The 26270-nt window shown below is 41.4% G+C and overlaps 1 protein-coding gene across 2 annotated transcripts in view; it reads right to left on the bottom strand.

Annotated features, from left to right (window-relative positions):
- Nucleotides 1–9456: 9456 nt before the first annotated feature.
- Nucleotides 9457–26270, bottom strand: part of wizb (WIZ zinc finger b) — a 43605-nt gene continuing 26791 nt past the window's right edge. Inside the window, exons 13-17 of one of the 2 annotated variants that reach the window (XM_033645171.2) lie at nucleotides 25667–26236; nucleotides 23496–23707; nucleotides 16534–16843; nucleotides 11224–11380; nucleotides 9457–10741 (exon numbers count right to left, since the gene is read on the bottom strand). In XM_033645171.2, coding sequence (XP_033501062.2) covers nucleotides 10384–10741; nucleotides 11224–11380; nucleotides 16534–16843; nucleotides 23496–23707; nucleotides 25667–26236 — 1607 coding nt within the window. In that variant the 3' untranslated portion in view covers nucleotides 9457–10383. The remainder of the gene's footprint in view (nucleotides 10742–11223; nucleotides 11381–16533; nucleotides 16844–23495; nucleotides 23708–25666; nucleotides 26237–26270) is intronic. The other variant, XM_078161745.1, reaches the window with a different exon arrangement.

Raw genomic sequence — 26270 nt, 5'->3', positions numbered from 1 at the left:
TACAGTATATTATATTAATATGCAACAAAATACTACTGTCTACATAAATTACATGCAGCGTAACATAAATAATTAACAGTTTACTCAGACTTCATGTGGGCTATCTGATAAATACAAAGTACACCACCCTTACAGCGCACGGACCGTAATACTAAGATCAGTCATAATAATAATGGAAGTATGTTTATGATTTCCACCAGACATAGGCCTGGGCAGATCATGTGTTTGGTCATGTGTCTGTTCTTTGCTAGTCTCGCAAACTTCTGGACCAATGAGCCTAACATTTTGTGTTCATATTTATGACTTTTTGCTTACCTCTTGTGTGAATTCATAATCGTGAAAAACGAAATCACCACCGCTAAAAACAACAAGCCTAATCGTCTGTTGCAAGAATCATTTTGGCCTTCGCCATGGCTCAGAAACTGACATTCATTGAAAGGTTTGGTCTCATTTTTTTAACCAGAGCATCTGCAGATTACGCTAAAGTTAGACACGATACAAGATGAATTAATCCCCGTTTTTAGTAGTTAGGCGGCAAAGTGCAGCGGCTAGCATTGTCACCTCAGAGTAAGAGGGTCAGTGTGGGTTTTCTCCAGGTACTCCAGCTTCCTCCCACAGTCCAACGACATGCAGGTTAACTGGTGACTCTATATTTTCCGTAGGTGTGAATGTGAGTGTGAATGGTTGTCTGTCTCTATGTGTCAGCCCTGTGATAGTCTGGTGTCCTGTCCAGGGTGAACCCTGCCCAACAGGATAAGCAGTTATGGAAAATAAATGAATGAAAACGCTAAAGTTAGGCACCATACAAGATGAATTAGTCCCTGTTTTTGTCATCTTTGTCGCCATCTTGACTATAAGGCATCCATGAGGGACAATACCAGGTCATACCACACCAGAGGCATTTCAGAAGCAGTATCTTTCGCCTACCCATTTTGTAGACTGAAAGATTTTCCTAATTTGGCCATTTTTCCTTGATATTTGTCTAAGGGCTGCTGTGAAACTGCAAGGCAACAAACAAAGTTTATCTTGGGTGCGTTGGCACTATAGACAAACAAGAAATGGCGGCAGAGGAGATGCCAATGCACCAATGCAACTGGGCTTAACAGCCATAAAGAGGTCCAATTTATTTAGGACATTTGTGCACAAAAAGAAGGGTGCTCAATTTTTTGCACTTTCTCAGCCTGTGGACCTTTTGGTGGCGGTCCAGCTCAGTTGCATTGGTGTGCAGGTCTCCTCTGCTATCCTTCCTTGATATTCATGCCATAAGCAAACATACCTAAATAACTATGCAGTTAAATGCTTTGTTTTTTGCCTGTTTTGGGCCAAGTTTATCAAAACAGCACATTTCAGAGGCAAAGGCAATAATTGTGTTTTTGTTTCTGGGCTGCAGCCCACGGACAAATTCATAGCCCACTATTAAAAGTCCAGTTAGGAACGACATGGATCAGAGATTTGTGGCTGTGTTTAATATATATTGGGGAGGATGTGTCCCCTAATATATATTGTAATTACTGCCTTGTTAGTTCCCATCATCTACACAAGCTGTCCACTAGACCAGAGTGTGTTTTGACAGAATATATAAGCTGCTCTATAATGCCCGATAGTTTTTCCACTGACATCCATCAATAAGGACTGAGAGTTACAAGGAAATGGAATTTACTGCTAATGCACAAGTATTCAAACATGAAACTCTGTGAAACCAATTTAACAGAACTCATTAATCTCATCATTGATCACAACTATTGCTTCCTCTTGAAGACACGAGGCGGGTTAATAAGAATTGATCTGGAGGAAGCATCCTGGGTTTCAGCGTGAGAGAATTGCTGCCATAAAACATAAAGTCATTACAGTCCATCAGGTTCATTTGTCTCCTCTGTGAGCTTATGAGCAAACACCCTTAAGGGAGGCTCGTTCTGCCACATTAAACCTGTACTTAAAGCAGCTATAATCAATATCTGTATATTAACAATTGATCATATGACTGCTTGTATGTGTAGTGAGGAGCCTGCTGAGAGTTATTACCCAGCTCTGCAGCTCTCATCAGCTCTGCAGAGCTTTTAAACACCTCTCTGTTCATTGTTGTGTTTCTGTCCTGCTGCTTTACTGTTAGGAGACAGACACAGTTAGCGGCTAGCTGGTGAACACAGTGGATCATTTAGCAGCTAAAGAGGCAGATATTTCCCCTCAGGAGTTTAGATGAGATCAAAAAGGGGAAGGGAATGTACAGTCAGGAAAGCTTTTCTAAAGTGTATTTTAGAGTGGCCTTTTATTGTGTCGAGCCCAGGGCACACCTGTGTGGTAACGATGCAGCTCAATCAGCATCTTGACTTGCCACACCTGCCAGGTGGATCATCTTGGAAAAGGTAGAGGTGCTGACTTAAGGAGGAAATCAGGTCAGCTGAATCAGTGATCTCTTTTAAATCCCTTCTTAAATCATGCATTTATCGGAGTGCCTTTGAGTTTTCAATTCATTTAACTGTCTTTTAGTTCTTCAGTTTTTATACACTTAAGTGTTTAATCAGGTCTTTTAAAAGTTTTTGTTTTCATGTCTTGTCTGTCTTTAATGTGTAAAGCATTTTGTAATTCTCTTTTGAAAAGTGCTTTATAAATAAAGATTATTAATATTATTACTATTATATCATTATTAAATGGATTCAAAAATGTGTGCATAAATGTTTTCAATTCATTAAAAATGGTAGCAAAAATAAAAGTGTTGCATTTATATTTTTCTTCAGTCTTTGAGGCTGTTTACACGTTGCCGGCTATTTTCATAAACGGACATTTCACCGTCTCCGTTTTCAAAAAGATCTTCGTTTACACTTACCCGTGTATATATACACAAGAGCATGCCAAACCTGTAGGTGGCAGTGTAACGAGAAGCTCAAGCCTTCCATGTATCCATTGTCACCATAGCAACATAGGTCGCACTTTTTACACAGGCGCAAGTTCCGGCGCATACTGTGACGTCGGCTGCCTATAACTGTTTATCTCCGTTTATCTCAGTTTACATGCAAACGCGCAACCGGAGTTTTCCAAAATCTCCACTCTGGCCGGAGTTTTTAGAAAGACTCGTTTTCAGAAGAGAAATCTCCGTTTGCATGTAAACGAAGGGCACAAACAAAGGAAGATGTCTCCGTTTATCAAAATCATCATGTACGTGTAAACGGCCTCTTCAGGAGGAAATCAGGTCAGCTGAATCAGTGATCTCTTTTAAATCCCTTCTTAAAACATGCATTTATCGGAGTGCCTTTGAGTTTTCAATTCATTTAACTGTCTTTTAGTTCTTCCGTTTTTATACACTTAAGTGTTTTTATCAGGTCTTTTAAAAGTTTTTGTTTTCATGTCTTGTCTGTTTTAATTTTTGATGTGTAAAACATTTTGTAACTCTCTTTTGAAAAGTGCTTTATAAATGAAGATTATTAATATTATTACTATTATATCATTATTAAATGGACTCAAAAATGTGTGCATAAATGTTTTCAATTCATTAAAAATGGGAGCAAAAACAAAAAATATTTTTGTTCAGTCTTTATCTCAGAAAGCCACGCAGCAACTGCACCTGCATCAGCTGATTGTTACGACCTCTTGAAGAGAGTAGGGTTGCAGAGAAAAAAAACATACTGGTTTTAAGGCAAACCGTGATATAAAAGTTGACAGTTATCATACTGTGTACATTAGCTTATCTAGGATATTGAAAACAAACCATGCAACTGGATGCTGAATCTCTGAATCTTTTGATTATAGTAATAAAATGTTTCATCAACCAACAGTAACCCTTCTGTTTTCATTCCTTCAAGGGTCATTCTGACTGATAATAATATAAATCATGTAATACCATGATACTGTGAAACCATGATATTTTCTGAGAAGGTTATCGCACTGTGAAAATCTCATATCATAGCCAAAAAAAAGTTATAATTTGGCAAGTTGTGTTAAGACCACCTGATGAACTGATAACCAATATTTATTCTCCTTTTAGCTCTGGTTTGGTCTTCACCACCTCGAGAAAAATATCGTACCCCTTCATTGCTATGATTCACCAAGTGGGCCATTGTCTTTATAATGACGGGATTTATAGGTCGTTCAGCTCAGGATATTTCTCAACAGCGAGTCTCTTCTCATCCATTCTTAGTCTCAAACGAGACACAGTAACAGCTACAGAGCTCACTTTATGCATCCATGGTGAGGAGAGGAGTCGAGCTGCTGTAGGAGCAGAGAAAAGGGGCTGCTAAAGGAACCTGTATGTACAAGCAGACAGCAAGTGGGGGAAAAATGAATTTAATCCTGGGAGCAGTCAGGCTGGAAATAGGACAGTGGGGCGAAGTGCCAAGGGGTGGCGCATCCAGGAGCACCAACACGCATCTAACCGCTGCTGTTGTGGGGTCGTACATTGAAAATAAAAGGGGTGTATTTGTTGACGCATGTGTTTTGGCCTTAAAAAGGCTGCTTTCAGACCTAGAGTCGTCTTGCTTTGGTCTGAATCAGGGACTTATTTTGTCACAAAGTTGTATAATTGCCTAGAGTTGGTTCATGTTCTCACGGCAGCATTTACAAGCGGACCAGATCAAATGCCTTGTGTGAGAAAGCTGCTCTTGATTGGTCAGAATTTCCATGTGGGAAAAATCCAGGAAGTAAAGCAAATGTTGAAGAAGAGTACACTTGCAAGATAAATGTGACGCTTTCTAATGTCACAATGGAGGGACAACTACGCAGGTTGATTTTAGCGCTGCTCATCGTGGACTATATTGCTGTCATTGTTCATTTTAGTCAAACCATACAGTTTGAAAACGAGGCGCGGCTCCAACTAGAAAACAATGTTTTGATGCATTGGATGTGCTGAATGTGCATATTAAGGCAGTACAGGAGGAGGTGCACATTAATAATCCTCCAGGACTGTAACATGCTCATGTTTAACCCAAACAATGTGTCATGTGACTGCAGTTGGTTCAGATCCAGGTCGGAACACATTCTCACCACAAATGAACCGCACCAGAGTTCATTTGTAACCAGACTGAGACCACCTCTTCAAGAAGGTCTCAGTCTGGTTGTTTTGGTGCACACCTGAGTGTGATTGCTGTGTTCACATCTGCCCAAACGAACCGCACTGAGGGGGCAAATGAACTTGACTTCAACTGAATCGAACCAAACAGGGCAGGTGTGAAAGCACCCTCAGACTAACCAAGACAGTTTTTTTCTGCGTTTCTGTCTAGTTAGAATAAAGTGTGTTTTACTACAAGTTAACTTAGTTCAGTGAAAGAGAGGAACTTGAATTCAGAAGGTGTGCTGTTGTATTTCTGTTTAATAAGGAAAATATAAGAATACTGACTTCGTCGTCATTTTGTGAGTTTGTACTGTTTATTTGTTGGACTGACAAGAGATACTAAGCTTAAAGAGAACGCTATTAGATTCTGCCAAAGCCTAGTACAGTCCACTTTGGATCAGATCACCCAAGACACATGTTAATGTCAAGTATAAACAAGGCCTAAGTGAGATGTATTCTTCTTCTTTTCATCTTCACCAGCTTATTGAGTTTAGTTGTAATTGCAGAGGTTTCTTTTTTTTTTCCTGTGCACTTAAAGGACCTCTCATCCATGTTGGGTTAGGTGATTGTTTTGTCAACCTCTGTTTCCAGGGGCAAGAATGACGTTTGACAGTCTTTTAAAGTCGTGTTGTTTTGTTCTAGACGTCTCTCCTCAATTAACTGTATTGTTTTGTTTTTATGAGTACGCCGTGTGGTCGAGAAAAAGACAGTTTCCACATTGTGGTCAATTAAGTTTCTCAGTAACTTCTGTTTTTCCTGCCGACTCAGTCCAATCTGTTTGGAATTAAGCAACACAAAGCTGATGCTGCACCTCCCTCTAGTGGCCGACAATAATAACAACCACACACAACGTTGAACACCACCTCCAACGTTCGGAGGGTGATGTGCTGCAGTGTCACAATGAAGGCGACGATTTCAGTGTCTGAAATTGAAATCACATTTATTGTTTGTTCTGGAGTTGATTCACTTAAAACTTAACCCTTTGTGTACAGTACAGTTCTTTCCTCGACTGCATCTTTTTTCTTTTTAATCATTGTCATCTCACCGTCTTTTTACACACACTCACATGAACACGCACACACGCACGCACACACACACACACACACACACACACACACACACACGAAGCAGCTGGTTACACCAGCTGAGGCTTGTTCAGGTTGATCTTAAAGGGGACTCTGATGCACCCGCCTGTGTCTCACACAGTGACGAAGCCACAGAGGTTCCGGCGTCTGTGAGCACAGGAGAGGATCATATCTCATATCTCAGCATGCACACTGGTCCCCTTTAAGGCCTGCTTATTAGAGTCCTTTGATACCAGGACGTGACAATCACATTAAAATGTCTTCCTCACGCTCAGACACTCGCCAGCTCCTCGACCTGCGACATTCTCACCAGCACCAAAGTTTCAGCTTGGAGAGACTAACAGATAGAAATAAAAAATACTCTAAAGATTCACCTTGCGGGACTGCAAATACAGAAATGCACAGAGCAATAAAAAATACATAGCATCAAAGGTTGAAATCAAATCACGATAGAGGAATTAAGATCACTTATTTTTTTTTAACTACCTCGCTAATAGAACTGCTGATAGCTCTACTAGCATCAACAGCTTCTTAAGTACATGTAGTTATATAGTATGTTATCTATACTCCATAAAAGGGTTTCGTTTGGATCGAACAGTCATGTTTCAAACATGGGCAACAAACTCTAAAAGGTCGCCAGCCTACGTGGACCCTTTAGTTATTGCTTCAGCTCTGGCTTGATATGAACGCACTCTGAAGCAGTGTAGAAAGAAAACCGACCGCAGACTTCAGGAGCCCGAGGTCGCACGGTGTTCGTTAGAGGGCTGGCAGTTCTCAAGAGCCCCGCTTGAAATCAAGTTTGGTTTGTGTTCATGTTTAATTGGAATAATCTAACCCTACAGTAACAACATGGAGCCGCTCCAGTAGCCCGAGTCTTCTTTTTCTCGGCGGGTGCTTGTGGTGGACCGCCGCCGGTTCAGTCCATTGTTCAGCGTGGAGCCTTGGGGAACTCGATAGCTGTGCAGAGTTTCCTCCACCATCAGGTCCAATGTAAACAGCTTTTACAGAGGCAAGACAAGGAAGTAAACAGACTCTTTGGCACATCCTAACACGACGACGGATGCAGTTAAAGTCCTGGTCAGACCACGTACAGACAGGCTCCCACATTTAGTCCACGTTAAGCACAGGAGGCGTCTTCCTATCAAGCGGGTTTACTTCCATCTTTCTCTTTAAAAATGGGAAACAAATGCACATTTGCTATGTCTGTACACAAACATACAAACACACACACACACACACACATTGTGCACTCGTGTCAAAGTGCACCGCTGACCTATTTTCAAACATTCCAGAGCTCTACTTTAGCTTTAAAATGACCTAGCTTACCACATTCAGATGCATAATAATAAATAAATAATAACTCGGGTTGAATTGAAAAAGGCAGGAAAGAAATGGCAACACTTTGAATGGAAGAAAAAAGAACTATAGAAGTGTAACTTTGAACGTTTTCTATGGCCCTGCTGCTCCGATCCAGACAGGGAGATTCAAAAGCAATTGTGCCTTCAGCAGCTGAAAGCAGCGCGCTGTGGAGCCGCAACATCATGAAAGGTAAAACTATCAATGGTACGGTAACATGGGGCTTATGTTTGATTGTATGACTGTGTGCATATAAGTTTTTAATAAGTGCTTTAAGCTACATTCAAGCATAATGTGTATTTGGGGAAGAGAATTACATTATAAAGTTAACAAGGGGGGGGTTCCCTTTTTGGGTGTGCTTCCACTTCTTGCTCCTTAAACCAATTGGATTTAAGCCTGGTTTATGGTTGGGCACTCCACGCTTTTGATGACTGTTGCTTGACAGAAATTATGAACTTTTCCTTTCAAGTTGCACCTGGAGAATTGTGTTATCACATGGACAATGTCATACTTTGTCATGAAGTGTGACTGACGACATGGCGACAGTAGTTCTCAACATGCATGTATAAAGAGAGCTGGAGGCAGGACCCCTGTCATCCCTCTGAGTTTCTCAGTGGTACTCTAAGCCAAAAAAAAATCCAGCTTCTACTTGCGTTCAAGACTTTACTCAGGGTATAAAATAACCCGGATTATTGGCACTACTTCTGCACTGTGTGGACCAAAGAGTTGGTGGTTCCCAACCAGTGGGTCGCGGTCCCATTCTAAATGGACTGCAAGTGACTCACACATGTGTCAAGTTCCTAAAAAACAAACTATCTGGATGTAAAGTGAATTTCTGGCGCAGAGCTTTTATTTTAAAGAGCCGTTTCCTGCTGTAGAGTAAGTGACAAACGGCAAACTAGCTCGACGACATGGCCAAACATGCTGAATATATTTAACTGTGTGGACCTTGAACTGATGACTGACGAGAAATGTGGACCCATGGCTGGACCTGTTGGGAACCACTGCATGAGAGACTTGTGCCAGCTGAGCCAACTACTTCCAGTTTAGTGCTCTGCCAACTTGAATAGGGATAAAATGATTCAATTGTGCAGCTCTTTTAGATTTTCCAAATGCTATCAGACTGAATGGATCAAATTCTGATCGTGAACTGAGTAATTCTGTGGGGATTGGGATGCTCAAAAATAAATGTTTACAGATGTCTTTTTTCCACCGCAAGTTTCTGAAAAAAGTATTTTTGGGCTGCATAGCACTGCATGACGGATATAATGTGACTCCATACAAGGTCAAGTGAGTAATATAAAGAGAGATTTAGTGGCATCAAATGGTGACGACTGCAGATTGCAACCAGCTGAAACTTCTAACGAGTAGAATTCCTTCAGTGTTCATTGCTCAGGGTGTTTTTACTGGGAGCTTAATTATCCATAGAGGTTAAATTGGACCTGGTACAAACGCTGAATAAAACAGTGCAATGTTGTAAATCTGTGTTTCTCCGACACTTTTGTCGTGGAGGGGCTGCTAACTATGGTGGCCGACGCGAGAATGCAAATGGCGCTCTCTAGAGACAGTGTTTGGTTTGTCTGTTCTGGGCTACTGTAGAAACATGGCGGTGCAACATGGTGATCTCCATAGACATGGACCTGCTCCCTATGTTCAAGTGTTGGGGGCGGTTACTTTTGAAATGTAATAGGTTACAGATTACTAGTTACCCTGTTCAAGTTGTGATAAGTAATGTCACTAATTTAATCACGTCATCCAAATAATGTAACTTATTACATTTGATTACTTTTTGAGTACTTTTCTAACAAAAGTTTTGACTTGGCAATAGAAATCATCAGTGCAGAAATGTCGCACTCAAATTTGTTCCAATGTCTTTGATAAACCGTGTAGTAACTGAAATAAATTATTTGAATGTAACCCTTTATAATCACCAGTATTTTAACTGTAATTTAATTGCATTTTTGTCAGTAGCTATAACTAATTACAATTAAATTTATTTTGTAATTTAATGACATGTAGCTAGTTACTCTCCAACACTGCCTACGCTGATATAAACGGCTGATTCTATGGTAACGAAAACACAATGATTCTTGTTTTCAGATGATTATACACTAAAGGAAATGTACTTATTTTCTTCCTTTTCTGCCAATATCTCTCCTTAAATCCTACACACTGAGGCAAAAATTGAAAATAATGTTTCATTTCTGTCAAGCAACACTCACCAAAAGAGTCGAGCGCTTTGCCATAAATCAGGCTTTAGTCTTTTGCCCGTTCAACAGGGCGTTTCAGTTTCAGTTAAGTGCTAAGTGTCAGTGTCGACATTGAAAGTGCCTCTTTTAACACCACGTGTTAACACGTGTTTTACGTCTCAGCCACTTGACTAGCAAGATTATAAACGTCATTTAATCTCAGTCAGGACCTTTGGGTGAGAGGCTGAGGCCAGCAGCGTGGTCAGAGCCTCACCGCTCTCAGTAACACACTGTTCATAAAGGGAAAGGGGGGCGAAGCTGCAGTAGACAGGAGGGGGGCTGAAGTTAACCCCTAAATCACCCAGTGAATGGCAGGAGAGGTACAGCAACGGTCCGCGTCAACACCTGGACATTCAGTATAAACAAGGCAAACCCAAAACATTAGCTCGTCTCTCCTGCTAACCTCTGACACTACCAACAATCGCCCATCCCCGGTGCGCAGATAAGCCAGGAGAGCTTCGTTCCCATGGTAACGGGACTTAGTAACAGTCTAGAAAGCTGCTTCAAAGGTGCTTGGGGCTCAGAGGGCTCTTTGGAGGGGAAACACTCCTCCTCAGCAACACTTTGTGAAGGCCGAAGGAAAGAAACGGATGGACAAAAAGATACTCTAAAGGCAGGAAGAAACAAACAGGGCTAAATGACAGCGATGAGCTTACACTGTCTGGGTGGGGACGGGGATAGAGGTCGGAGACAGGGTGGACTTCTCCTCTGAGACCTTTACGATCTCTGTGGCAGTGACAGGTGGAGCACACTTGGCCACTGGAGGCGTAGGGGAGCGGGTCGGGGTGGAGGTGAGGGCAGGCGTGGTGGAGGTGGTACTGGAGGTAGAGGTGGAGGTGGAGGCTGGGGCAGAGGCCTGGACCGGGGCTGGGTCATCGGCAGGGGGTTCAGCAGAGGCTGCTTTGGGTGCAGCAGGCTTGTTGTAGTTCATCTTGAGGATGTGCTGCTGGAGGTGTCTGATCCAGTCCTCCTGCACCGAAAGCGGGCCGTGAAACTCCACCTCGCAGAACCTGACGCACAGGAACATATATCAAAGCTGGAATTATGCAAAATAACACACACACACACACACACACACACACACACACACACAGTAATCTACACACTCTGTGGCTGCAGCAACGTTTTCACACAAAGAAATAAAATACAAACTGACGGGTGTTAAATTCAGCGCCTCCCTCGGGTGCAGCCAATTCTGTTAAAACTTTTGTGCTGCAGTTACATCAGAACTTAAGCACTCATTCGTGTTGCCTGAAAATCCCAAATGATTCAGTATTCTCAATATGGTGCATTAGCCACTAAAAGTGGAGTGTTGCTCAGCAGGGGGTGGGGGTGGGGGGGGGGTGGGGATTGGTGCTTGGGGATTACAGGACTATTTAAAACTTAGCCAGACAGTTCTATTAATGCTGCCTTCTCAAAATGTCTCATGTTGACGGCCCCTGAGCGTTTTCTCTCGGGCCCTGGGAAGCTCTAACAGACAGGTTTCACTCACCGGCACTTCAGGGTGTAGAACTTTCCCACCAGTTTGACCAGTGGGTAAGATGGTGGTTTGGGCACCAGGGCGGGGACGGTGCCTGTGCGCGGGGGTTTAGGAGGGCTCTCTGTTCCATCTGGGCAAGACGGGTGTTTCAAGGGCCGACGCTCAAAACCTTAGTGAGAGGAGAAGGAGGAGTGGACAGACAGGGTTGGTGCAAAGTGAAGCTGCGCTACAATACATGGGTGCATTTCCTCACTTCCTTTCCTCACGTTTTAGTCAAACCCACAGATGCAAACAGAGGAGACGAGGAAGAGACACAAGGAGCTGCCAAATGAGAGATCCTTGGTTCCATATCAACAGTCTTACTAATGCCATGCTGCACAGCTGCATCACCTGTCGAACCAACTGGTGCGAATGTCCAAAAAAACCAAACAAACCTTTTTAAAAACAATGACCCTGAAACATCTTTCACACGGGTTGGAAAATCTCTTATAGGTCTACAAGGTTCTGTTTACGTGTGTACAGATATTTTTGGAAATGTGTATTTTCTCTACATTTGGCCTCTCGTTCAAACGCGACCGGAGTCTTAGGTCGCTAAGGCCTTCTCAGATGCAGATTTCAGAACTTCGGTAACTTTGTATCTGTGTGGACGTGTAAAATGGAGCGTTTGGGCGAACACTACAGGCTACAGGCCCGTCGGCACTCCTGGATCCGCTGCCCTGCTGCACTTTACACCACTGTCCTATTTCCAGCCTCACCGCCCCTGGAATGAAATGCATTTTCCCCCACTTGCTCTCTGCTTGTACACAACAGCTCCAGTAGCAGCTCTACTTCTCTGCTCCTATGGCAGCTCGACTCCTCTCTGTGGACGCATAAAGAGAACTCTGGAGCTAACCCTAATCCACAATCAGGTCATTATAAAGGCAATCACCAAAAAGATATTGCCTGATGAGTCACAGCTCTGGAAATTGGCAGTTCAGGTGAGAAATGAAGTTTAATTCGGGGCTCTCCACACATGATATTAAGCTAACGCAGAGGTGGGAGTTGTAAAGATCTTTCAGTAGTAGTCATTACTCTGTGTGGGCGTCTGTTAACGAGCTGCAACACAACATGTCCAGTGCGTGCTAGGGGCGGCAATTGACACACCTTGGCGGTGCCGGTGTGTTTTCAGCTTTACATACACCAAAGGCCTTTATTCATTTAGAAATGAAAACTGTTCAACATAACCAGTTATTAGTAGCATTATTACTGTAAAATCTCATTATTATTTAACCCATTTAGACCGGAATACACATCTATGTGTATATCCCTTTAAGGACGGGATACCCATGAATGAAAGAGATTAAGGACGGAATACACACGTGTGTGTATTTCCATGTTATCGTCTTTTTTGAGGCATGTGACTGATGATATGCGCCACGATTGGCTGAAACCCCACGTGGGTGAGTGCAAGGGATGTCTATCTATTTGTCAGTGAGGTCACATGACAGAAAAAAAGCTTCGTGATTGGTCAGAATAGGTCAACAACAAAGTAATGCAAAGTCCTCGTTATTGGTTGAATTACACGTGTAGCATGCTTGCACCTGACCCCTCCCCGTTTATATTTTCTGCCGGGAAAACAGATCGGTCTTTTGACAGCTGTCAATCATGGAGTCAAGCGAGGGGTTAGGGTTACGCCAGGGCCACACCGCCCGCGGAAGTGCTGCGAAGCGCAGCGCACCGAAATTCTCACGCGAGCCGGAGCACCTCCGTTCACATCAGGTGCGCATTTCTCCACGCCGGTCAACAAGCGGTTCAGCTCCCTAACCAGCTGACTTCCTGCCCGGCTTGACACATTCGCTCGCGGCTTGCGCAGAAAATAGACAAGACGCCAAAACGATTGCTGCAGGGCGCGAGCCGGCCGCGGCGCAGCTGGTGCGGTGAGGCGAAGCAAGTTTCCTGTTCCTGTGGTATGTTGATTTGTCAAAATGGCTTGACTGACTATAATAAATGAGGACCTTTGACTTTTAAGACTTGTATTTGAGCTGTTACAGAGCTCTCAATTAGCAGCAATAAATAAATAAATAGAAATACAATGATAACACATGATGATAAATAAATAAATAGCAGCAATAAATACATAGAAATACAATGATAACATGATTGACGATAGATAAATAAACAGCAGTAATAAATAAATACATAGCAGCAATAAATAAATGAATAAATAAATAAATAAATAGAAATACAATGATAACAATTGATGATGAATAAATAGTTATCTGAATCACACACACTCTCCTCTCTGTCTTATGGTTGTCTGTTCTTGATATTTTTGTTGTTTATTGAGTTTCTGAAAATCTAAGTTGAAGATTACTGTAAAACAAGTAAGTACAAATAAACGCTACACTTGTAAGCTCTCAAATGCTTTTTAGTTCATGTTTCTATCTGCTCCAGAGCCTGAGAAAATAAGGTTTTAGTAGGCGAGGTCAGTTCTTTTAGATTTTTCAGAATATGCTCAGGATTAGGGGTTTTATACAGGCTTTATAATGCCTTTTTTCCAGGCGAGATTAGGTCTAAATGGGTTAATGTTCCTTTCTGTTTAGGTAAGTGTTATTTTTTATGATTACTAAGGCAATTGAGTGACTTGTATTATTGCCATCTGCACTATAATACATCTCATAGCTGCATGAAAATGTGTGCGTGCATCGTAAAATAAAAACAAAAAAAAATTGTTGCTTTGTGTGATGCCACAACACTTTGCAATTAAATTACACTATATATATTCTAAAGTGTTAGATTTAACACATAAAAGTTGACGGTGCATTTTAATGCGTCTCACCATGTAATCAAGTTTTATTACACTATCTAGATCCCTGTGTGTGACACTACAGAGTAAGCACTGTGAGAGAAAACTGGATACAGGATACACCTATGTTTCCTTTGCTCTAAGCTCCTCCAGAAGCACCCTATCTCCTTGTCTCCTTGAGGTGTATCTAAGGGATTTGAAGATCGTTCATGATGGCAAAAGGAGGTGCTTGGTGTTAGCATGATGAAAAGGACCAGTCCAGTGTTGCTCATCGAGTTATTACAGTGATTTAGCTGAAAGCACACAAGGCGTAATTTTCTTTCTAAACCCAGCAGATGCATCAACTGCAATAATTTCTCACTTCCTTTTGGACCTCTAAGGTTAATTTTGTTCAAGCATTCTTCAATACACTTGATGGGAGAAATGTGGCCCTTTCACTGCTTTTCAAAGACGTAACAAATAAATAAATAATTCAATGTCAAAAAACAAAGGATGAAAGGCAACTCACTGTCACTGAAAACAAAGGTGAGCACACACTGCCTCATTTCATTTATTTCCCCTGATGAAACACCTCGCTCTCACTGTTTTTCTTTTAGCATAACAGACTCTTTTTATTTGTCTTACATCTAATGTGTCCCACAGTTGACCCTGCTGCTGTGCAGCCACCGTCAGTCACCTTTTCTGTCTGCAAACATGCTAACAGCTCTTTAAGAATGTTTTATGAGCTAAATGTTGTTAACAGTGTGCTAACATGCTCACTGGGGAAATAAAATGCTAATGTCAGTATATTAACATGCTCACAAGGAAATGCCATGTTAATGACAGTATGCTAACATGCTCACAGGAAAAAATGCTAACGTCTATATGCCTTACAGGGTCTCAGGGAATATGCTATGCTAATGTCAGTATGCTAACATACTTGCAAGGAAAATGTTTTGCTAATGTGAGTATGTTAACATGCTCACAGGGAAAATGCTATGCTTATGCTAGTATGCTAACATGCTCACTTGGAAAATGCTATGGTAGTGTCAGTATGCTAGCATGCAAATAAGGAAATGCAGTGTCAATGGAGGTATGCTAACATGTTCATACTGAAAATGTTATGCTAATATCAGTATGCTTACATGCTCACAGAAAAAATGCTATGCTAGTGTCAGTAGGCTAACATGCTCATGAGCAAAAAAACATGTTATTAACAGTATGCTAATATGCTTATAGGAGAGAAAATGCTATGCTAATGTCTATTTGCCTTACAGAATCTCAGGGAATATGCTGTGCTGATGTCAGTATGCTAACATACTTGCAAGGAAAATGATATGCTAATGTAGGTATGCTAACATGCTCATAGGGACAATACTATGCTAATGTATATATGCTAACATTCTCAGAAGGAAAGCGTTACGCTGATGTCAGTATGCTAACATTCTCAGAAGGAAAATGCTATGCTAATGTCAGTATGCTAACATGCTTATAGGCAAAATGTTTTGTTTATATTAGTATGCTAACATGCTAGCAGCTTTTCGAGAATGTCGTTAAGCTCAATGTTGATTAACACTATACTAACATGCTCACTGGGAAAATGCTATGCTAATGACAGTATGCTAACATGCTCGCAGGGTAAATGCTATGCTAATACCGGTTGCAAACATGCTAGCAGCTTTGTGAGGATATAGTTGAGCTAAATGTTATCAACAGTATACTAACATACTCACTTGGAAAATGCTATGCTAATATCAGTGTGCTAACATTATTAGAAGGAAAATGCCAAGCTAATGTCGGTACGCTAACACGTCAATAAGGAAATACTATGCAAATGTCAATATGCTAGCATGATTATAGGAAAAATGCTATGCTGATGTCCGTGTGCTAACATGCTCAGAGATAAAATACTAAAATGCTCATGTTTAGCAGGTATGATGTTTACCAAGTTAGTTTAGTGTTAGCATGCTACCTTTAGCTTATTAGCACTAAACACATGTAAAGCTGAGGCTAATGGGAATGTAGTTTTACAGGTAGTCATAAACCAAAGAGCCTGCTGATGGTGCTTTGTGAAAAGTTAAGGGATCATCAGAGGTATTAAAGTTCATCCTGACGGGGACATAAAATCTGTCCAAATGTGTGTGAAGACGTTTAACTCAGAACCAAAAATATCAAATAGCTGGTGGTGCCAGAGGAAAGTCAGGGGATCAGCAGAGGGATTCATCTTCTGGGAAACATTAATGTCTGCTCAAAGTTTCATGGTGATCCATCCAGTAGGTGCTGATATATTTTGGTCTGAAGTAGTGGACCAACTGCCTGACATAACCATCCCTAGAGCCACTCTGTTAACTCTGCGAAAGCGAGGCTGAACACAGACGAACAACCTCAGAGAATTTCAGTAGTTTGAGATTTTTAGAGTCAAATAAAATGTTTTTCTCAGAAGCTTAAAACTACCTCAACAAGAATATATTCAACTGACAATGTACATTGTGTAATGATACATACAGGCACCTGACTGTGTGCAAGGGAGCAAAAACATATGCTGCACTCTCACATACCTCTGGGCAGGCGGACGTTAAGCTCACTGCGTGCCACCTGTGCTTGAAGCGGAAGGCTGCCGGAGAGCGGCGAGGGGCTGGGACTGCTGCGGCCGGGCCTGAGCAGAGCAGCGTGCAGGTTGGCTTCACCCTCGGCGGTCTTGGAAGAGCTCTGGCTGACCTCGCGGCTCAGCGGCCGCACCAGGCTTACAGCCAAAGAAGAAGACCACTGGGAGGAGGAGGAGGAGGAGGAGGAAGAGGAGGCCTTCTGCGATGAGATGGGGAGGATATGATCAGAATCCGCTGACGCAGTAAGAGGTGAGCTGCTCTTCTGGAAGAGGGACAGAGATGAGTTTCCTAATCAGCGTTATATCAACAGCCGCCATGTCCTGGTGCTGTTATTACACATAACTAATAGTACTAATATGATCATTATAAATACTAAGTAAAACTGCCAATCTCTATCAATGTACTTTGCATATTACATTTATAGTATGAAATACAGGGCTGTGGGTTATTTCCTATAAATAAAATTGCAATGTTTTTTGGTTATACCGTGAAACATGAATTTTGATATCTCCTATAAACTAATGTAAACTACTATAATACTACTACAGCCATTACTACTGCTGCTGCTGCTAAATAAACTACTGTTACAATTAGGTTAAATAAAGTACGGTTTCAATTAAGTTAAATAAAGTACTGCAATAATAAAGTTAAACAAAGTACTGTCATAATTAAATTAAGTTCTGTTACAATAAAGTTAAATAAAGTACTGTTACATAAAGTAAAAAGTTAAAGTACTGTTACAATAAATTTAAATAAAGTACTGTTACAATTAAGTTAAAGTACTGTTACAAAAAGTTCAATAGTTAAATAAAGTACTGTTACAATAAAGTTAAATAAAGTACTGTTACAAAAAGTTAAAGTTAAATAAAGTACTGTTACAATAAATTTAAATAAAGTACAGTTACAATAAGTTAAATAAAGTACTGTTACAATAAATTTAAATAAAGTACTGTTACAAAAAGTTAAAAAGTTAAACTACTGTTACAATTAGGTTAAATAAAGTACGGTTTCAATTAAGTTAAATTAAGTACTGTAATAATAAAGTTAAACAAAGTACTGTCATAATTAAGTTAAATTAAGTTCTGTTACAATAAAATTAAATAAAGTACTGTTACAATAAAGTTAAATAAAATACTGTTACAATAAATTTAAATAAAGTACTGTTACAGAAAGTTAAACAAAGTACTGTTATAATAAAGTTAAATAAAGAACTGTTACAATTAAGTTAAATAAAGAACTGTTACAATAAAAATTAAGTACTGTTACAAAAAGTTAAACAAAGTTAAATAAAGTACTGTTATAATAAAGTTAAATAAAGAACTGTTACAATTAAGTTAAATAAAGAACTGTTACAATAAAAATAAATAAAGTACTGTTATGATAAATTTAAATAAAGTACTATTAAAATAGTTAAATCAAGAACTGTCAATTATAAATAAATCTATAATAAAAAAATCAAATAAAGAACTATTTCAATAAAGTTAAATACAGTACTGTTATAATTAAAGTCAGTAAGGTACTGTTACAATAAATTAACTTAAGTACTGTTATAATTAAGTTAAATGAAGTACTATTTCAATATAGGTAAAACACAATGCTGTTATAATGAAGTTACATAAAACACTGTTAGAACAAAGTTAAATAAAGCACTGTTGGAATAAAGTTAAAAGTACTGTTGTGATTAAGTTCACCCTGAATTAAATATCCTCATCTTAAACAAACAGATCAACATTTTGGGACATTTGTTTGTGAGAAGACTGATGTGGATTGAGTGGTATCAATGATCTTGTCTAACTCTGCAGGTAAAAAGCAAATAAATGTCAAAATATTCCTTTAATTTGCTGTAGAAAAGATTGTGACTGCCAGTATTAGCAAAGTGATTTATAACATGTAACTTTTTAGTAGTTGTAGAGTAGTTGTAGAGTAGTAGAGTTTATTTAACTCTATCATGTAAATTTATCACATATAAGGTTTTATAGCTGCTATTTGAACACAACGTGATGCATTTGTGAGCTCTACAGAAACAGCTCAAGTTCAGATGGTTTTTATCTCCGAGAACTCATTGTTATTCTGAGGAATGAAAGATTGTGTCAGAGAGAAATCACCCACAGTCCACCCACACAGGTGTTTACACTCATTTCCTGATTAGACTTCGTCTCAGCTCTGAACCTGGCTGACGTGTCTCTCACTTTGCTGTTAATTTTCTTCATCTGTTTGTTTGTGTTTCTCCGTTTGTTTGTTGAACACTGTTAACAGACAGGTAACAGACAGCAAGGCAGGGACGTTCCTAAGTGGTTAAATTCAAGATTACAGTGAGTTAAAAAAGAAGATATCGATAAAATGATACATGAAGAAGTATTTTTTTAAAGTGTAACAATGTGTGTGCACTTTCTTTTTGTCATGAGGGTAAATGTGTGAATTCAACCAGAGCAATATAAAGGTTTGGGAAGGACACAGAGATTCTATCCATCTTTATGTATGTTAAATTCAATGTGAAAGTATAACATGCATCAAGTAACTCAAAGGTTTGTTACTACAGTGGGGAGAACAAGTATTTGATACACTGCCGATTTTGCAGGTTTTCCCAATTACAAAGCATGTAGAAGTCTGTAATTTTTATCATAGGTACACTTCAACTGTGAGAGATGGAATCTAAAACAAAAATCCAGAAAATCACATTGTATGATTTTTAAATAATTAATTTGCATTTTATTGCATGACATAAGTATTTGATCACCTACCAACCAGTAAGAATTCCGGCTCTCACTGACCTGTTAGTTTTTCTTTAAGAAGCCCTCCTGTTCTCCACTCATTACCTGTATTAACTGCACCTGTTTGAACTCCTTACCTGTATAAAAGACACCTGTCCACACACTCAATCAAACGGACTCCAACCTCTCCACAATGGCCAAGACCAGAGAGCTGTGTAAGGACATCAGGGACAAAATTGTAGACCTGCACAAGGCTGCGATGGGCAACAGGACAATAGGCAAGCAGCCTGGTGAGAAGGCAACAACTGTTGGCGCAATTCTTAGAAAATGGAAGAAGTTCAGGATGACGGTCAATCTCCCTCAGTCTGGGGCTCCATGCAAGGTCTCACCTCATGGGGCATCAATGATCATGAGGAAGGTGAGGGATCAGCCCAGAACTACACGGCAGGACCCGGTCAATTACCTGATAAGAGCTGGGACCGCAGTCTCAAAGAAAACCATTAGTAACACACTATGACACTACGCCGTCATGGATTAAAATCCTGCAGCGCACGCAAGGTCCCCCTGCTCAAGCCAGCTCATGTCCAGGCCCGTCTGAAGTTTGCCAGTGACCATCTGGATGATCCAGAGGAGGAATGGGAGAAGGTCATGTGCTCTGATGAGACCAAAATAGAGCTTTTTGGTATAAACTCCACTTGCCGTGTTTGGAGGAAGAAGAAGGATGAGTACAACCCCAAGAACACCATCCCAACCGTGAAGCATGGAGGTGGAAACATCATTCTTTGGGGATGCTTTTCTGCAAAGGGGACAGGACGACTGCGCCGTATTGAGGGGAGGATGGATGGGGCCATGTATCGCGAGATCTTGGCCAACAACCTCCTTCCCTCAATAAGAACATTGAAGATGGGTCGTGGCTGGGTCTTCCAGCATGACAACGACCCGAAACACACAGCCAGGGCAACTAAGGAGAGGCTCCGTAAGAAGCATCTCAAGGTCCTGGAGTGGCCTAGCCAGTCTCCAGACCTGAACCCAATAGAAAATCTTTGGAGGGAGCTGAAAGTCCGTGTTGCCCAGCGACAGCCCTGAAACCTGAAGGATCTGGAGAAGATCTGTATGGAGGAGTGGTCCAAAATCCCTGTTGCAGTGTGTGCAAACCTGGTCAAGAACTAAAGGAAACATCTATAATTGCAAACAAAGGTTTCTTTACCAAATATTAAGTTCTGTTTTTCTGATGTATCAAATACTTGTTCTCCCCACTGTATGTTCGAATTTAATGATGATATATCTTGGGGCATAATAGTTATAGACTGTCTTGTCTTGTTATAATCAAACTTCTGATTTAGTTCATGACACTTATTGGTGGAGTTTGGTGACATCATAAGATTCCCAGCACAGCTCCACCCAACTTCACCCTGACCTGAGGTCTTATCAGCTCTGAGGGTGTGACAGGGCTCAAAGGAAAAGGCTCGTTCCAGATGAGCCAGGCCTGCACAGGTGGGATCACCGGCGAGCACTAAAACTTTAAGATGTTGGTGACGATGCTCAGTCACCCAGGTCATGGTAGTCATAGGTGCTGTATCGGAGAGCCAGCTCATCAGGTCAAGACAAGCTGTCCTGTAACATCTAAAAAAGACAGGACATTCCTTCGAGGACAGCGATGTCCACGTCTTGGCCACAGAAGACAGATGGTTTGAAAGAGGTAAAAAAGAAGCCACGTCTGCGTCAAACTGGAACGACCATCGTTAAACAGAGGAGGTGGCCTCTGACAGCACTTATCACCCACCTACAATGCAGTCTTGGGATCCCTCCCCAAAGACTTAACACCATTCACACGTGGTCCCAGCTAATCCCAAGGACACACAAGATGGCCAGGTGGGTCAAAGACTCACATTAGCCCCTTTTCCACCAACATTTCCAGGAACTTTTATCACCAGGAATTTGTTTACCTGGGTAAAAGAATTCCTGGTAATCTGTGTGGTTTGCGTCAGTAACGAGTGTAGCTGCCGTCAACTCAAGTCAGTTATCTTCACTTTGTTTCCACCGCGAGCTGTTCACCGGTTACCGTGTCGCGGCGGTGTGTGTGTGGATGTGTGTGTGGAGGAGTTCAGCACCGGCACAAAAGAACTGATACCGTTAGCGCTTATCAACACTATGGTCTGTGATAATTTAGCCCTGGGGCTAATTTAGTACCGGGTTTCAGTACCCATCCTTAATCAAAACAGAAACTAAATGAAGGCTGTAGAAATTAAATAAAGTTTGCAGCGGATGCCCGTACCAGGAAGTGCGGAACGCTGCATGTGCGTTCCACCAATCAGCGTTCTTCAGCACACAGAATTACGGGTAATCTGAAAAGTCCTACCCCCCTACTAGGTACTTTTTCAGGGAAAGTTTGGGGTTGAGGGCAACTTTTTACCTGGGTAATTTCGGTGGAAACGTGCAGAGGATTTTCAAAATCCCGGGTAAATGATAAAAGGTCCTGCAGTGGAAAAGGAGCTATTGTGACCTTAACAACTCTATAAGGGTTCACACCCACAAAGAGTGCAAAGTCTGCGACTTTGCGCACCAGTCCGTTGGAATTGAGGAAGCTTCTTGGACGAGAGGTGAAACGTCTTCAAGAAACTCAAGCAAGTCCAGTTGCCTACGATACAGCACTGAAACTGTAAGTTTAACAACAGTAAGGTTAACGTGTGGTTAGGTTTAGGCACAAAAACTACTTTGTTATGGTTAGGAAAAGATCATGTTTTGGCTTAAAACACCCAATTTTAGGGGCACAATCCCCCGCTGGAAAAGCAGGGATGGCTGGGTAGAAACAGCTGCTTTTTGTGGCACTGTCTCCGATGAAAAAACAGCAACAGATTGCTAATAAACAGCCATGTTTGGTGCCTAAAAAGCAGCAGGAAACACAGTGTTGAGTTGCTAAATCACAACTAGTTTTGCTGTTTGTTGGTCTCAAACAGTGGTCAGGTGACACAACATCCACCATCCCCTCCACCTCCTGATGACAAAGTCAGCTCATATACTACGTCGCTTTAGAAACACTGACATGATACATATGAAACAAACAAATACGCAATGTACAATGCCTACATTTTCTTCAGGTGACTGGGCTGTTTTCTGACATTTAATTGCGTCCCTGCAACTTACAGTTATTTTCAGTCTCGATTAATCTGCCCATTTCCTTGATAAATCATGTGGTCAATAAAATGTCAGAAAAAAGTGGAAAATGCCCGTCACAATTTCCTGAAGCCTGATATGATGTCCTAAAATTAATCGTTGAGTTCAAACCCACAAAATACTGAGATTTGTCACAAAGAAAAGCAGCACATCCGTTCCACTGAGCGGCTGCAACAAGGAAATGTTTAGCTTTTTATTTTAAAATGACTAATTAGTTATCAAAATAGTTGCTGATGAATTTTCTGTCAATTGTCTGTTCCATTGATGGTCTATATGGTGAGTGTGTCTCAGAACAATACATGCAGCTTCGGTGGGTTCATTGCTCCAGTATGCAAAAACCCTTTTCAATATGATTACAAGGGCATTTAAAAGGTGATGTGTTCAGTATGTGTGTCACATCACAGCTCAGGGAGAAGGTGTGACAGTGACGCAAATGCACCAGAAACTAATTCAGGAGGGAAAGAAAGAGAGAGAGAGAGAGAAAAAACGTACGTTTTCTTCTATCAACAGCATGCCATAATTTATCTGAGGATGAAACATAAGCTGCCAGGCACCCTGGTTACTATGGCAACTATCAAGTCAATAGCTGAGTTGTTCTGGCATCTGTCCCCACAGTGATTTTTGCTGGGTGTAAAGACACAGGATCTACAGTAAGGCTCAAAGCTGTTAGACAACACGTCTCTGAAGCTTTCCAAGACACAAAATGTCTGTCGAGCCACCGGCTGAGGAATGTTAGATCTCCAGCCGTGACGCCTATTCAAAGATACTGGGGGAAAAGAGTGTGTCAGAAAAGTAGCACAGTAGGTTATGATCTTGTGTTGTATAGCTGCTGAGCTTTGTGGGAGGCACAAGTTCTTCTACTGATATTTCTTTTTCTCTGAGAACATTTATACTCACAACAGCAGACTTTGCTGAGGTATCAGAGCACAGAGATAAAGTCTGAGGGCTTCCTGTGTTAATAAAAACGCCCGCACTGACCCGAGTTATCGCACCAAGATGAATTACCAACAACAGACCGCCTCTCCTCACCTTCTTGAGGTTGGAGCGGTTCCCCTGCATGTAGCTGCGATGCATCTCCAGCACCTTCTGCGGCCTGCTGCGCATCCAGGCGCTAAGCGTCTCGATGGGGGATCCATTCACACACCACTCAGTCACACCAAACTGCCTCAGGTGGGCTCGCGCGTGGCTGGCCAGAGCTTTACGGTTCTCAAAGTAGAAGCCGCACAGCTCGCAACTGGGATCTGAAAAATACAGGACAGAACAAATAAAGAACACAGCCCTTAAGACGGGCACAAACCTGGCATTATCTAGACATCACCCAGCTGGATCAAACATTAAAGGTCCAGTGTGTTGGATTTAGGGACATCTATTGGAAGTAATGGTATATAATATTCATACCTATGTTTTTATTTGTTGATAATCACTTGAAACTAAGAATCTTTGTGCTCTAGTTACTTTACAATGAGCCGTTTATATCTACATACAGAGCAGTTCTTCTTCCACAGAGTCCACCCTGTTCTTCAGCACACCAGAGCAGACAAACCAAACACTGGCTCTACACAGGGCCGTTCTTGCTTTTAGGTTGGCCACTGCAGTTCTCCTACAGGCTTGGTTTCAGTTTCAGTAGTACAACCTCACTGCTGGATGCCATTAAATCCCACACACTGGACCTTTAAATGAACGTTAGGATATTAGGACTTTATTATCGTCTCATTTGAGGACATTGGGACTTCATTATCGCCTTGGTGAAATTTAAAAATGCATACCAAACAAAAGTTCAGGTCTCAGGAGGATAATTAAAACTTGAATCCATTATGAGTAAAAAACCTTCCCTTTGAAAATGACTAAAATAAAGGAGAGATTTAACCTCCAGTTGCTTTTTTTAACATCAAAAATAAGCAAATGTACATAGTATGATAACCGAGGAACCGAACTTTTATATTGAGGTATGCAACCCTAAGAAGAAGGGTTATTTACACGATGACTGCAACAAAAAATGTCTAACTGGAGAGACGACAAGGTTCGTTGGCTTTTGTCGGTAAAGGCTGAAGTCGAAATCGTCAGACAAATTCAAGGAACGGCAAGAGACTCTGTTGTTTATGACCAATTCACAAACCAGCTAGTAACGGTGGCGTAATTCCCGTCACTTCCTGCCTCCTGTGTGGTCTATCCAGGCGCCACCCCTCGCCTAAACCCGACAGAATATTTCCAGTATGTGAGAACGCTTCTGACATGGACAGTCTCCCATCATTTTTGCTTACTTTCAGCCACATATTGACCCACTTGTGAAAATGCTTAAGCTGACACTGGGTTTTTATTTTAGAAATAGTAACTGCTTCTCTTTCTTGGCCCAAAAAAAAAAAAAAAAAAAAAAAAAAAAAAGACTGATCTCTGCTAAATTCTTGACTGCACGTGCTTATGGGGGATGTATAATATATATATGTGAATGCACCCTCCCAGTGTTCGCATGCTCTGGACTCTGTATCATGGTGCATTGAAATTCATAACTAAATGTCTGCCCCTTACTCATCACTGTATCCTCTATGCTCTGGTTGGGTGGCTGCCTTTAAAATTTTGTAGTCTTTTTCAGTGGCATTCAATTATTTGCAAAGCTCTTCTTGGCCTACTTCCAGCATATTTATGTGTGCACATAAAGCAAAACACTGAAAATGGATATGCTCTTCGTTCAAAGAACATGTTATTATTGTCTATATCTAGAATCCTTCTGCAGAAGGACTTGAAGTTGCACTCTTTGGTGTTTTCTGTCGCAGCAATTTTGTATGCAATCATCTGTATGCTGATGTCACGGTGTATTTAAGATGGTCTTTTTTATCATTGTCTTGTTTTTATGGTTCACTTGCAGCATATGTTAACATACTTTTTGGTTTCTCTTTGTAGTAATCTCATTTTGTATTTTATATTGTTTGTTTTGGAGTTGCATATTTTAATTTTGTTCTGTTTTTGTTCCATGTTGTCTGTCTGTAACGTTACCTTGCTGCCTGGCCAGGAGAGTCTTGAAAAAGAGGTTTTTTAATCTTTAGAGGTTCTTCTGGTTAAATTAAGGTTAGATAAAAATGAATGTGTGAAAGGGAAACAACATCAAGACCTAATTCTTCAGACACTGTCCGCAGTTCATGTGAGAAAACGCCTTTTGATTAGCACAAAATGGGATTCAGAATAATAAAGAACAAATGACTCACCCTGGTGTCCGTGCTTGTCTGGTGAGGGTTTTCTTTTGAAGGAGAAATCATGTGGCTGAGGTGAGAAAGTCTTGAGCTGATGTGACGGTGAGTGGGCGGTCTCTGCTGATTGCGCTTCGGCAGACACAGGCCGTTTCCCCAGTGGGGACATCCTGAAAAACTTCCCTGCAGTCGGGGAAGCAGATGTGGACCCCAGGCCCTGCTTATGGAGCCTTGACCCCGACTGCAGCAAACTGAGCGGAGATTTACGGAATTTAGAGGACTGATAGCCTGAAACACCCAAACCCTCTGAGCTGCCGCTGCCCACCGTGTTCTCCCATGGCGGGCTGTTGGCTCCCTGGCTCGATTCCTTCTTCACTCCCTGGTCTGATTGAGAGGAGCCGCCCATGCCTCTTTTGTGCATCACCTCCCTCAGCGTGTCGATGGGCGAGCCGTTGACAGACCACTCGGTGATGCCCATCTGGCGCAGGTGGGAGCGGGCGTGGCTTGAGAGGCCTTTGCGGTTCTCAAAATATTCCCCACAGAACTCACAGCGAATATCTCTTGTCGGCTCCACTTCATGGGTCATAGCTGTGGGAAGATCAGAGGGAGAAAACAAGAAATT

This window comes from Epinephelus lanceolatus, chromosome 18 (assembly GCF_041903045.1).
Source record: "Epinephelus lanceolatus isolate andai-2023 chromosome 18, ASM4190304v1, whole genome shotgun sequence".
Taxonomy (NCBI): Eukaryota; Metazoa; Chordata; class Actinopteri; order Perciformes; family Serranidae; genus Epinephelus; species Epinephelus lanceolatus.
The sequence above is the reverse complement of the archived record's forward strand: the minus strand, read 5'-3'. Positions and strand labels throughout refer to the sequence as shown.